General features: G+C 55.2%; 1 protein-coding gene across 1 annotated transcript in view; it reads left to right on the forward strand.

Annotated features, from left to right (window-relative positions):
• The window catches only part of SHANK3 (SH3 and multiple ankyrin repeat domains 3), a 172,801-nt gene that overhangs the window by 120,005 nt on the left and 39,814 nt on the right, over positions 1 to 12,982 (forward strand). Inside the window, exon 17 of the mRNA XM_032107021.1 lies at positions 3,142 to 3,224. Coding sequence (XP_031962912.1) covers positions 3,142 to 3,224 — 83 coding nt within the window. The remainder of the gene's footprint in view (positions 1 to 3,141; positions 3,225 to 12,982) is intronic.

The following is a 12,982-nucleotide window of genomic DNA, read 5'->3' on the forward strand; positions in this document are numbered from 1 at the left end:
TCCCAGCAGGGATCCATTCCCTCTGGGTGATCCCGGTGTTCCCAGCAGGGATCCATTCCCTCTGGAGGAGCTGGTGAGGCCCAGCCCGGCCCCTCATTCCCCAGTGGAATTCCAGTCCCTTCCCGTGCCTTGGGAACGGATCCATGGGGAATTCCCACTGCCAGTTCCAGGTGCTCTGGTGCCACCAGTGCTCCCCACCCCTCCCATCCATCCCTTCCCATCCCTTCCCAACATTCCCATTGTTCCCATCACTCCCCAGCATTCCCCAGCATTCCCATTGTTCCCATCGCTCCCCAGTATTCCCCAGCATTCCCATTGTTCCCATCGCTCCCTAGCATTCCCATTATTCCCTTTGTTCCCCATCATTCCCCATCATTCCCATTGTTCCCCATCATTCCCGTTGTTCCCATCACTCCTCATCATTCCCATCATTCCCATTATTCCCCACCATTCCCAGAATTCCCCACCATTCCCGTTGTTCCCATTGCTCCCCATCATTCCCATTGTTCCCATCACTCCCCATCATTCCCATCATTCCCATTGCTCCCCATCATTCCCATTGTTCCCTTTGTTCTCCATCATTCCCATTATTCCCATCATTCCCCATCATTCCCATTGTTCCCATCATTCCCATTGTTCCCATCACTCCCCATCATTCCCATTATTCCCATAACTCCCCATCATTCCCACCATTCCCCATCATTCCCATTGTTCCCATTGCTCCCATCTCTCCCAATCCCTCCCCATCCCTTCCTATCCCTCCCAGTTGCTCCCACTGTTCCCCGTCCCTCTCCAGCATTCCCAGTTCCCCATTCTTCCCCATCATTCCCACTGTTCCCATCTCTCTCCATCCCTCCCCAACACTCCCAATCACTTCCCATTGTTCCCATCGCTCCCATCTCTCCCAGTCCCTCCCAGTTGCTCCCATCGTTCCCAGTCACTCCCATCCCTCCCCAGCATTCCTTATCCTTCCCCATCCCTGCCATTGGTCCTGTTTCTCTCCCAATCCCTCCCCATCCCTCTCCAGTATTCCAAATCATTCCCCATCCCTTCCCATCTCCCCAGTCTCTCCGCATCCCTCCCCATTTTTCCCTGCTGCTTCCATCTCTCCCCATCCCTCCCCACCATTCCTTATCCCTCCCCACCATTCCTTATCCCTCCCCACCATTCCCATTGTTCCCCATCTCTTTCCATCCCTCCCAACGCTCCCAACCACTTCCCGTTGTTCCCAACCGCCCCCATCCCTCCCCATCATTCCCACTGTTCCCATCCCTCCCCATCATTCCCACTCTTCCCATCCCTCCCCATGCCTCCCATTGTTCCCATCCCTCCCCACCATTCCCATCTTTCCCTATCCTCCCATCCCTCCCCATCTCTCCCCATCATTCCCACTGTTCCCATCTCTCTCCATCTCTCCCCATCCCTCCCCATCATTCCCATCTTTCCCTATCCTCCCTTCCCTCCCCATCCCTCCTCATCCCTCCCATTGTTCCCATCCCTCCCCAGCATTCCCATCCCTCCCCATCCCTCCCCATCCCTCCCCATCATTCCCACTCTCCCCATCTCTCTCTATCCCTCCCCATCATTCCCACTCTTCCCATCCCTCCCCATCCCTCTCATTGTTCCCATCCCTCCCCATCATTCCCATCTTTCCCTATCCTCCCATCTCTCCCCATCCCTCCTCATCCCTCCCATTGTTCCCATCCCTCCCCATCATTCCCACTGTTCCCATCCCTCCTCATCCTTCCCATTGTTCCCATCCCTCCCCATCTCTTCCCATCCCTCCCCATCCCTCCCCATCATTCCCATTGTCCCCATCCCTCCCCATCATTCCCATCTTTCCCTATCCTCCCATCCCTCCCCATCCCTCCTCATCCTTCCCATTGTTCCCATCCCTCCCCATCATTCCCACTGTCCCCATCCCTCCTCATCCTTCCCATTGTTCCCATCCCTCCCCATCATTCCCACTGTTCCCATCTCTCCTCATCCCTCCCCATCCCTCTCCAATATTCCCAATCATCCCTCATCCCTCCCCACCCCTCCCATCGTTCCCATCCCTCCCCAGCCCTCTCCAATATTCCCAATCATTCCCATCCCTCCGCATCCCTCCCATCGTTCCCATCCCTCCCCTCTCCGCTCCCTCCTCTCCACTCCCGCTTTGGCTCCCACTTCCCGGCTCCTTCCCAAGCTCCTTCCCGGCGCTCCCGGATTATCCCGGCTCTGATGTCACCCCTGCGGCTCTGCTGGGAGGGACCAGCGGCCCCCTGCCCCTCCCCCTCCCGCCGCTCCTAGAGGGAATTTGGGGAGGGGGCTCCATCCCTCCGTCCATCCGTCCATCCGCCGCTGGATCATTCCCGGCTTTTTCCAAGGATGCATCCCCCCCGCTCCTGGCAATCCGTCACTTAGCAACGCCCCGGGAAGGGGGGGAGAAGGAATTTTGGGAGCAAATCCGCCGGGATGAGGATTTAAACTCTGCCCCGCTCCTGCCCGGCCAACAAGCGAGGAGGCACCGCCGCTTGCATCCAAGAATCCCGATTTTTTTTTTTTGGCCCCGCGGGAGAGGCGCTTGGGAAGTGTGGGAAGAGCCGATTGCTGATGGCCGAGCCCTTGGTTTAACGGGCGAAGCTCCGGATCCCGAATTCCTGCGTGGGCTCCGGATCCCTGCATTCCCGCGAGGGCTCCGTATCCCTGCATTCCTCTGCAGGTGACTGCGAGGGGGCCCGGTGGGCACCAGGGGGATCCAAGATTTTTTCTTTCTTCTCTCCTTTCCTCCTCCTCCTTTTCCTCCTTTTCCTCCTCCTCCTCCTCCACGCCGAGGCGAAGTCGCTTCCGTCTTTTTGGTGTGACTTTGGGGACAACCGCGAGAGGAAAAAAAAAAAAAAAAACCAACCAAAAACCACCCCAAAAAAAATCCAGGGGAAAAAAAAAGGAATAAAGAGAAAAAGAGAGAGAGAGAGAGGGAGGGGAAGCGGATCCCTGCGGAGATGAACGGCTGGATGCGAAGAGGTCTCCTGGTGACAAAGGCCACCCCCGGCTGGTGACAAAGGCCACCCCCGGCTGGTGCCAGGGCCACCCCCGGCTGGCAGCGATGGTGCTGAAGTCTAACCCTGGCATCGTTCTCTTGTGCTCTTTCCTGCCCAGTGACTACATCATCGAGGAGAAGACGGCCGTGCTGCAGAAGCGGGAGCATGAGGGCTTCGGCTTCGTCCTGCGAGGGGCCAAAGGTGAGGAGGGATCCCGGGTTTGGGTTTTTTTTTTTTTTCCCCCCAGGTTTTTTAAGGGGTTTTTTTGGGATTTTGGGTTTAATTTTTGGGAGGCGTCGCGGTCACGCTCCGGGTGGGAGCGGCGTTGGCGGCGGGGCTGGGTTGGGTCGGTGTGCTGGGCTGGGGGCTGGAATGTTGGGGGTTTGGTGCTGCTGGGATTTTTGGGAATTGTCGCTTCTTTTCCTTGGGAGAATGAACGGCTCGGGATCCTCGTTCCCGGCAGCCCTGCGGGGCTCCAAAGGGATTTTTTTCCCTGCTTTTGTGCCTTGTCCTGGGGCCATTAAAGACTTCCCGGGAATTTTGCTGGGGATGTTGCTCGTGGTGGCTCGGAATTTTTGGGAATTGTCACTCCTTTCCCTGAGGGAATGAACGGCCGCTGCTCAGCTCCGGAGCCCCATTCCCAGCAATCCTGGGGGGCTCCGAAGGGATTTTCCCCGGCTCGTTCTGGGTCGGTGCCGTGGCCTGGGGCTGCGTCTCGGAATTTGGGGGGGGTTTGGTGCTCGTGGTGCCTTGGGATTTTTGGGAATTTTCAGTTTGCTTCCCTGAGGGAATGAACGGCTCGGGATCCTCATTCCCGGCAGCCCTGGGGGGCTCCGAAGGGATTTTCCTCCCTGGTTCTGTGCCGTGTCCCGGTGCCATCGTGGCTCTCTCATATTTTGGGGGGTTTTGGTGCCACTGCTGCTCGTGGTACCTTGGAATTTTTGGGAATTGTCGCTCCTTTTCCTTGAGGAATGAACGGCCCCTGCTCGGCTCGGGATCCTCATTCCCAGCGGTTCCGAAGGGATTTTCCTCCCTGGATTTCTCTGGGTCCGTGCCGTGTCCCGGGGCTGAGTCTCGGAATTTGGGGGGGGGGGGGGGGTGTTGGTGGTGCTGCTGCTTGTGGTTGCTTGGGATTTTTAGGGATTTTTAGGAATTTTTTAGGAATTTTTAGGAATTTTTAGTTCTCTTCCCTGAGGGAACGAACGGTCCCTGCTCAGCTCGGGATTCACATTCCCAGTAATCCTGGGGGTGCTCCAGAGGGATTTTCCCCAGCTCACTCCTGGTCGGTGTCGTGGGCTGGGGTGGAATTTGGGAATTTTGCGGGGTTTTGGTGCTGGTGGTGGCTTGGGATTTTTGGGAATTGTCTCTCCTTTTCCATGGAGGGATGAACGGCTCCGGAGCCCCATTCCCAGCAATCCGGGGGGGCTCCAAAGGGATTCTCTTCCCCGGCTCGCTCCAGTTCTGTGCCGTGTCCTGGGGCCATCGTGGCTCTCTTGGATTTTGGGAGGGTTTTGGTGTGGATGCTGCTTGGAATTCCCGGGAATTTTCAGTTCCCTTCCCTGAGGGAATGAACGGCCCCTGCTCTGCTCCGGAGCCCCATTCCCAACAATCCTGGCGGGCTCCAAAGGGATTTTCTTCCCTCATTTTGTCCTGTCCTTTCCCACTTGCCGGGGCTTTTGGTGCCGATGCTGCTTGGAATTCCTGGGAATTTTCACTCCTTTTCCCTGCGGGAATGAACGGCCCCTGCCCAGCTCCATCCGTGGCTTTTTGGGGTTGGAATCCTCGGAGCGTTTCCCTGGATTTTGGCCAGGGAGAGTTTTGGGGGCTTTTTGGGATCCCTTGGGAAAACCAGGAGAGGTTTTCCTGCTGCTCCCACCCCGGAGCTCATTCCCGGCACATCCAGGGCTGCTCCCAGGGCCGGGATCTTCCCTGGGATTTTCCCGTGGCTCCTTTGGCCAGAATTCCACCTTTTTACTGCAAAAACTGAGTCCCTTGGGGATTAAGGAATGTTCCAATGGATTTAGGGAAGAGGAGGCAGGAAAAGCTCCGGATGGAGAGACTTCTCCACCCCCGGCATTCCCGGGAGCCAGAGGGACAGCGGCGCAGTTTTCCATGTGGGAGGAAAACTGGGAAGAGCTGCTCCTTCCGTGGTGTGGCTGCAGAGCCGGGCTGGAATGGGATTTTCCAGGAGAATTCCCGGATTTCCTTCGTTCTGTCCCTTCTCCCAGGGGCTCTTTGCATCCCGGTGGGAATCTTGCTCTGGCTTCTTCCCTCTCTCCCATTCCCGATGGATTTTCCCATCCGTGGAACACGAAGTGAAACTTCAGGGCTCAAAATGGCATCCATGGATTTTTTTTTTCCCGGATCAATCCTGCAGCTTTGTGTTGGAAAAACCGGGGAATTCGATCCCATTCCTTGGTTATTTCCCCCCTTTTTTCCCCCCTTCCCGGCTCTCCTGCCATTCCCGGTTTTCCTTCGTGCGCTGAGGCTGAGGGAAGAGCTCGGAGTGGGTGTGTGGCTCTGTGGCATCCGGGAATTCTGTGGGATTCGGGAATTCTGCAGGACACGTGGATGCAGAGGGGTCAAGGCATGGAAGCTCCGGGATCTAGGAATGCTCCCTCTGGAGCAGCATTCCCAAGTTAGGGAGGTGGCTTGCAAACCCCCCCATGGCTCCCAGCCCCTCATCCCGGTATTCCATGGATTTTAGACTGGGAATTGCTTGGCCCCGTCGGTGTCACCACCGCTGCCTTTGGAATTTCTTGGAAAACCACTCCAGGCCTGTAGGGAAAAGCAGGAAAAGGGGCTGGAAAAGGGAGGGGCCGGAGCTGCATCCCTGGCAAAAGGAGGGGGGTGGATTTTGGGATGATCCTTGAAGGAATTTCCTCTTCCTGCTACAAATTCCTCCCTGGAATTTCCCCAGTCCCGCCAAGGGTGGATTCCGTGCCCATCCCTGGGAGCAATTCCAGGGAAAAGGCTGAGCCCACGCCGGGTCCTTCCCAGCCCATCCCACCTCCGGCTCCTCCCGATTCCCGAGGGGAACATCCCGTCCTATCCAAGGGATCGGACGGAGTCATTCCCGTTTATCCAGGATATTCCCGTATCCCTGCAGCTCCTGGAGCTGGGCTTTCCCTGTGTCCAATCCCTTTGGAATTCCCAGGGAAGCTGCGGCTCCCCTGGATCCCTGGCAGTGTCCAAGGGCAGGTGGGAGCAGCCTGGGATCGTGGAATGTCCTCATGGAATGGGATGAGCTTCCCAGCCAACCCATTCCAGGATTCCATGATTTTATACGGATAACAAGGATATGGCCCAAAATCCAAACGAAGGGAATGAATCCAAGGATTTGCTGGATGGGATGAGCTTCCCTTTGGCTGGCTGGAGAGAACCAGGTTATTCCTGAAATTCCCAAGATGATTCCTTCCCGTGGATCTCCTGAAGGAGCCGATCCCAAGGGAAAGGAGGAGAGGGAACGGCCTTGAGCTGGGCCAGGTCGGATATTCCAGGTGGGAATTCCCTGAGCTCGGAGCTTGCCGGGATCCATGGAATCAATGGATCCTTTGGGAATTCCCTGAGCTCGGAGCTTGCCAGGATCCATGGAATCAATGGATCCTTTGGGAAGTCCCTGAGCTCGGAGCTTGCCAGGATCCATGGAATCAATGGATCCTTTGGGAATTCCCTGAGCTCGGAGCTTGCCGGGATCCATGGAATCAATGGATCCTTTGGGAATTCTCGGAGCTTGCCGGGATCCATGGAATGAATGGATCCTTTGGGAATTCTCGGAGCTTGCTGGGATCCATGGAATGAATGGATCCTTTGGGAATTCTCGGAGCTTGCCGGGATCCATGGAATCAATGGATCCTTTGACCTCCTTCCCTTTCCATGTGGCAAAACCTCCGGAGCCCCTTCCCATTCCCGGTGGGATGGGCAGAGCTCAAGGATCCACTCTGGGAACGGGGAATGTTTTCCCAAAGCTTTGGGATCGTCCTGGAATGGGAAGAGCTCCCGGCTGCTTTTCCAGCCTTGTCCAGAGGAATTTTGGGACACCTGGGGACTCTCAGGAAAAGCAGGAATTGCGGCTGGAGGTGTCCATGCAAATTCCACGGCTCATCCCTATGGGAAGGCTGGGGATCCAATGGAAAACTGGGGGCGAGGCTCTGCAAAGTCTGGAATTTTGGCATCCTTAGGACACAACTTCCATGGGAATTCCACCATTCCGGGTTTGAATGGAGCAGCCCAAGGATTGGGAATGAGGAGCAGGAAAAGCCTCAGCTCCGTCAGGGATAATTCAAACATCCGGGATAATTCCAATCTCCCACTTTTATCCCTTTTCCCACCACAAATCCAAACCCCATTCCCAAACCGGCACCAATTCCCTCTTTCCTGAACTATTCGGGAATGGTTTTCCCCGCTGAGCCTGGCTGGGAATGAAGTCACTTGTCCTGGCATGGGATGGGATCCATGGGATCATCCATGGGATCCATGGAATGGGATCTGCTCCGACTCCCTGACCACGCCAGGGCTGACCAGGATGGGATTTGGTTCCCTCAGGATGGAGTTTGGTATCTCCAGTTTGGGTTTGGTGTCCTCAGGGTGAGATTTGGTACTTCCAGGATGGGATTTGGTGCCTCCAGGATGGGATTTGGTTCTCAAGATGGATTTTGGTGCCTCCAGTTTGGGTTTGGTGTCCCCAGGGTGGGATTTGGTACTTCCAGGATGGGATTTGTTTCTCCAGGATGGGATTTGGTGCCTTCAGGATGGGATTTGGTCCCCCTGGATGGATTTTGGTGCCTCCAGTTTGGGTTTGGTGTCCCCAGGATGGGATTTGGTTCTTCCAGGATGGGATTTGGTGCCTTCAGGATGGGATTTGGTTCTCCAGGATGGGATTTGGTGCCTCCAGGATGGGATTTGGTTCTCCAGGATGGGATTTGGTCCCCCTGGATGGATTTTGGTGCCTCCAAGTTGGGTTTGATGTTCCCAGGATGGGATTTGGTACTTCCAGGATGGGATTTGGTTCTTCAGGATGGGATTTGGTCCCCCTGGATGGATTTTGGTGCCTCCAAGTTGGATTTGATGTTCCCAGGATGGGATTTGGTGCCTCCAGGATGGAATTTGGTCTCCCAGGATGGGACTTGGTTCCCTCAAGATGGGATTTGATTCCCCCTGGATGGGATTTGGTGTTTCGAGGATGAATTTTGGTGTCTCCAGTTTGGGTTTGGTGTCCCCATGATGGGATTTGGTGTCTCCAGGGTGGAATTTCATTCTCCTGGATGGAATTTGGTCCCTCTGGATGGGATTTGGTTCCCCGGGATGGATTTTGGTGTCCCCAGGATGAGGTTCGGTGCCTCCAGGACAGGATTTGGTGCCTCCAGGATGGAATTTGGTATCCCCAGGTTGGGTTTGATGTGTCCCAGATAGATTTTGATGCCTCCAAGATGGGTTTGGTCCCTCAGGACAGATTTTGGTTCTCCAGGATGGATTTTGGTGTCCCCAGGATGGGATCTGATTCCCCGGGATAGGATTTGGTACTTCCAGGATGGATTTTGGTGCCTCCAAGTTGGGTTTGGTGTTCCCAGGGCAGGATTTGGTATCTCCAGGATGGAATTTGGTTCCCCAGGATGGGATTTGGTTCCCTCGGGATGGGATTTGGTTCTCCTGGATGGATTTTGATGCCTCCAGGGTGGGATTTGATTCTCCAGGATGGAATTTGGCCCCCCAGGATGGGACGTGGTTCCCTCAAGATGAGATTTGGTTCTCCAGGATGGATTTTGGTGTCTCCAGGATGGAAATTCATCCTCCTGGATGGAATTTGGTCCCCCTGGATGGGATTTTATTCCCTCAGGATGGGATTTGATTTCCCAGGATTGAGTTTGGTGCCTCCAGGATGGAATTTGGTTCTCCAGGATGGATTTGGGTTCCCCCAGATGGCTTTGGTCCTTCAGGATGAGATTTGGTGTATCCAGGTTGGGTTTGGTTCTCCAGGATGGGATTTGGTGCTTCCAGGATGGAATTTGGTCCCCCTGGATGAGATTTGGTGTCCCCAAGATGGATTTTGGTATCTCCAGGATGGGATTTGGTTGTCTGGGGTGGAGTTTGGTTCGCCAGGATGGGATTTGGTATCTCCAGGTTGGGTTTGGTGTTCCCAGGATGAGACTTGGTTCCCTCAAGATGGGATTTGATTCTCCAGGATGGATTTGGTGTCTCCAGGATGGAATTTCATCCTCCTGGATAGAATTTGGTCCCCCTGGGTGGGATTTGATTCCCCGGGATGGATTTTGTTACCTCCAGGATGGGATTTGGTTTTCCAGGATGGATTTTGGTGCCTCCAGAAAGGAGTTTGGTGTTCCCAGGATGGATTTTGGTCCCTCAGGATGGGATTTGGTGCTCCCAGGCCTTCCTGGTGACCCAGCTCTGCAAGAACTTCTCCCACAGCTGGACCTGGAATTCCAGCTGGGAACTGTGGAGGAATTGAAGTCCAGGAAATCCCAATTCCCCAACCAGAGCCATGGTGGCTCCTCAGGGGGTTCCAATGGTGCTTCCCAGGATTCCAAGTCCGGAGCTTTGGTGGGAAAGGCTGAACCTCCTGCTCAGGGAATTTCCCTCATTCCCAGCAGGAATTTCCCGGATTTAATTCCGGACCTTTGGATTTGGTTTTCCCAATGGATGGGAGACTCCTCCCATTGGATTTCCTCCCTGGGAGGGCATTTGGGGATGGATTTTCCATGATTTCCAGAGCTGGAGCTTTCCCTGGATCTGCCTGGGATGGTTTGATCCCAAGGTGGTTTTGGGAATGGCTGAGCTTTGGGAGAGGCGGATGAGGATTCCCAGGATTTTCCGGGAGCAGGGATGTTCTTCTCCTCTTCCTTCTCCATCCCCGGGGCTCCAACCGTGGGAGAAAAATTCCCGAGGCCGGGTTGGCCGGGGCTTGGAGCAGCCTGGAACAGCGGGAGGTGTCCAAGGGCTGGAATGGGATGGGATTGAAGGTCCCTTCCCACCCAAACCATTCCAGGATTCCAGAGGCAGGGGAGGCTCCGGTGCTCCCGACACCAGGAGGGCGTGGAAATCCTGGAGCAAATGCAGAGGCTGAGAAAGGATTGGATCAGCTTCGCTCTGGAGCCAGGCTGGGAGAGCTGGGAATGTTCCCCTGGAGAAGGGAAGGCTCCAGGGAGAGCTGAGAGCCCCTTGCAGGGCCTAAAGGGGCTCCAGGAGAGCTGCAGAGGGACTGGGGCCAAGGCCTGGAGGGCCAGGAGCCAGGGAATGGCTTCCCAGTGCCAGAGGGCAGGGCTGGATGGGAGATTGGGAATTGGGAATTGCTGGCTGGGAGGGTGGGCAGGCCCTGGCCCAGGGTGCCCAGAGCAGCTGGGGCTGCCCCTGGATCCCTGGCAGTGCCCAAGGCCAGGCTGGACATTGGGGCTGGAGCAGCCTGGCACAGTGGGAGATGAAATCCTGGAAGGATCCTGAAGGATTTGGAGAGCGCTCCGATGTTCCACTGGAATGTCTAAAAATAGGGATGAGTTGTCAACTGTTTGCCGCTTCTCTCGGGAAAGGCAGAAATCGTGGAAAGCCGTTGGTGGGAAGCATCTGAGATGCTTCAGCACATGGAGAAATGTCAGGGAAAGGTTCCCTGGGTGTGATCCGTGCTGGAGTGGAAAAATCCCGCCTAAAAGATGGGAATAAATGGATAAAGGAGGAAAAGTCTTGGATCTGGGTGGAATCGGAGGCCTGGATTTGGCAGGAAGGGAGGGGGACGTTGGGAATGTTGCTGGAGGGACATCCAAGGAGAGGCCACTGGGGTCACCCCGGAGCTCTGGGCTCCGTCAGCTCCTAAAAATTCAATTTTTTGGGATCATTTGTAAGGATGAAAATTCCTCCTGATTCTCTTGATCCAGCCCAAAAGGGTTGGGATGGAATTCCCAGAAAAGCTGTGGTTGCTCCATCCTTGGGAGTGCCCAAGGAAAGGCCAGAGCAGCCTGGGATCATGGGAGGTGTCCAGAGGTTGGAATTGGATGGGCTTTGAGGTCCTTCCCAGCCAAAGCAGCCCGGGCTCCTGGAATTCGGGAATCCTTGCCCACGGAATGCCGGCAGTGCCTCGGGAAGGGCCCGCGAGCCGCCCCGGGCTGGGCAGGGGCTGCCAGGGATCCGTGCAGGGAGAGGCCGGGAAAAGCGGGATCTGGCCCGGGATCGGGGCCGCGGGAGCTTTGCTGGGAGCCGGGCAGGGATCGGGAACGGCCTCGTGGCTCTGCACAGCTCCTGCCCGGAGGCAGCGGGGATCGGGATCTGCTGTGGGAATGAGGCCGGGAAAAGAGGGAACGGCCTCGGGCTGCGCCGGGGCAGGGGCAGGGGCAGATTTGGGAATTTCCCCATGGAAAGGGCGCTCAGGCCTTGGAACCGCCCGGGGAGGTTTGGAGTCGCCATCCCTGGAGGTGTCCGAGGAATTCCGGGATGTGGCACTTGGTGCCTGGCTGGAGTTTTTAGCCACCTAATCCATGGAATCTTGGAATGGGTTGGGTGGGAAGGGACCTTAAATCCCATCCAGTTCCAACTCCTGGACACCTCCCACTGTGCCAGGCTGCTCCAGCCCCAATGTCCAGCCTGGCCTTGGGCACTGCCAGGGATCCAGGGGCAGCCCCAGCTGCTCTGGGAAGCCTGTCCTGACCTATCCATGATTTTTGTTGCCCATCACAATCCAGGAGCTTCTGTCTGGAGCTTCTCCTGAATCCGTTTCAGGTGATTCCAGTCCTGTAAATCCCAGAAAGGAATTTTGCTTCCTTATCCAAAGCAGGAGCAGGTCTCTGCTTTTCCGTCTTGGAAAACCAGGACCAGCCTCTGGAAAAGGCACGGTTGGCGGCCATGGGAAATTCAGGCTGGATATTGGGATAATTCCTCATGGAAAAGTCTTGGAATGGGTGCCCAGGGCAGGTTTGGAGACCCCATTCCTGGAGGGATTGAAATCCATGTGGATGTGGCACTTGGGGACCTGGATAAGAGCTGGGAATGGTTGAATCCGATGTTCCGCAAGGGATTTTCCAACCCAAAGCATTCCCTGGTTCTCCAACTCGTGCTGGACACAGCTCCCAGGACATTCCCTCTGTGGGAATGGGGTTCTCTGGGATGGCCGGAGCAGCTTTTCCAGCCAGGAATGGGATTTGTCCTTCACTTCCTGGGAAAAGACATGGGAAGAGGGAGTTTTTCCCTCCTGGCTTTGTTCCAGGATGTTGTTCCCATCCCAAGTGGATGAGAATTCCCAGACCTTGTGATTCCCACATGGATCTGGAAGTTCTGTGAGCCCAGGAGGCTCCGAGGCTGTCCCAGGGTCGGAGCTGGTGCATTTTTCCCGGGAATTGGTGGAGTCCCCATCCCTGGAAGCGTCCAAAGAACTGTGGGTGCTGCACTTGGGAATGCAGGGCAGGAGGGGTTGGGAGCACTGGGAATGGTTGGATCCGATGTTCTCCAGGGGCTTTTCCAACCCAGATGGCTCCGTGATTCCATCATTAATTCCATTATTGATTCAATCATTGATTTCATCTTGGGTTCCAGCCTTGATTCCATCTTGGATTCCTTCATTGTTTCCATTGTTGATTCCATCTTGGATTCCTTCATCGGTTCCATCGTTGATTCCATCTTGGATTCCTTCATTGATTCCATTGTTGATTCCATCATTGATTTCTTCATTGATTCCATCTCTGAGTCCATTATTGGTTCCTTCATTGATTCCATCTCGGATTCCAGCCTTGGATTCCAGCCTTGGATTCCTTCACTGATTCCATCCTTGATTCCAGCATTGATTCCATCATTGATTCCATCTTGTACTTCATCATTGATTCCATCGTTGATTCCATCTTGGATTCCTTCATTGATTCCATTGTTGATTCCATCATTGATTCCTTCATTGATTCCATCTCTGAGTTCATTATTGGTTCCTTCATTGATTCCATCATTGATTCCATCATTGATTCCATCTTGGA

The sequence above is a fragment of the Corvus moneduloides genome, chromosome 4 (genome assembly GCF_009650955.1).
Source record: "Corvus moneduloides isolate bCorMon1 chromosome 4, bCorMon1.pri, whole genome shotgun sequence".
NCBI classification, from domain to species: domain Eukaryota; kingdom Metazoa; phylum Chordata; class Aves; order Passeriformes; family Corvidae; genus Corvus; species Corvus moneduloides.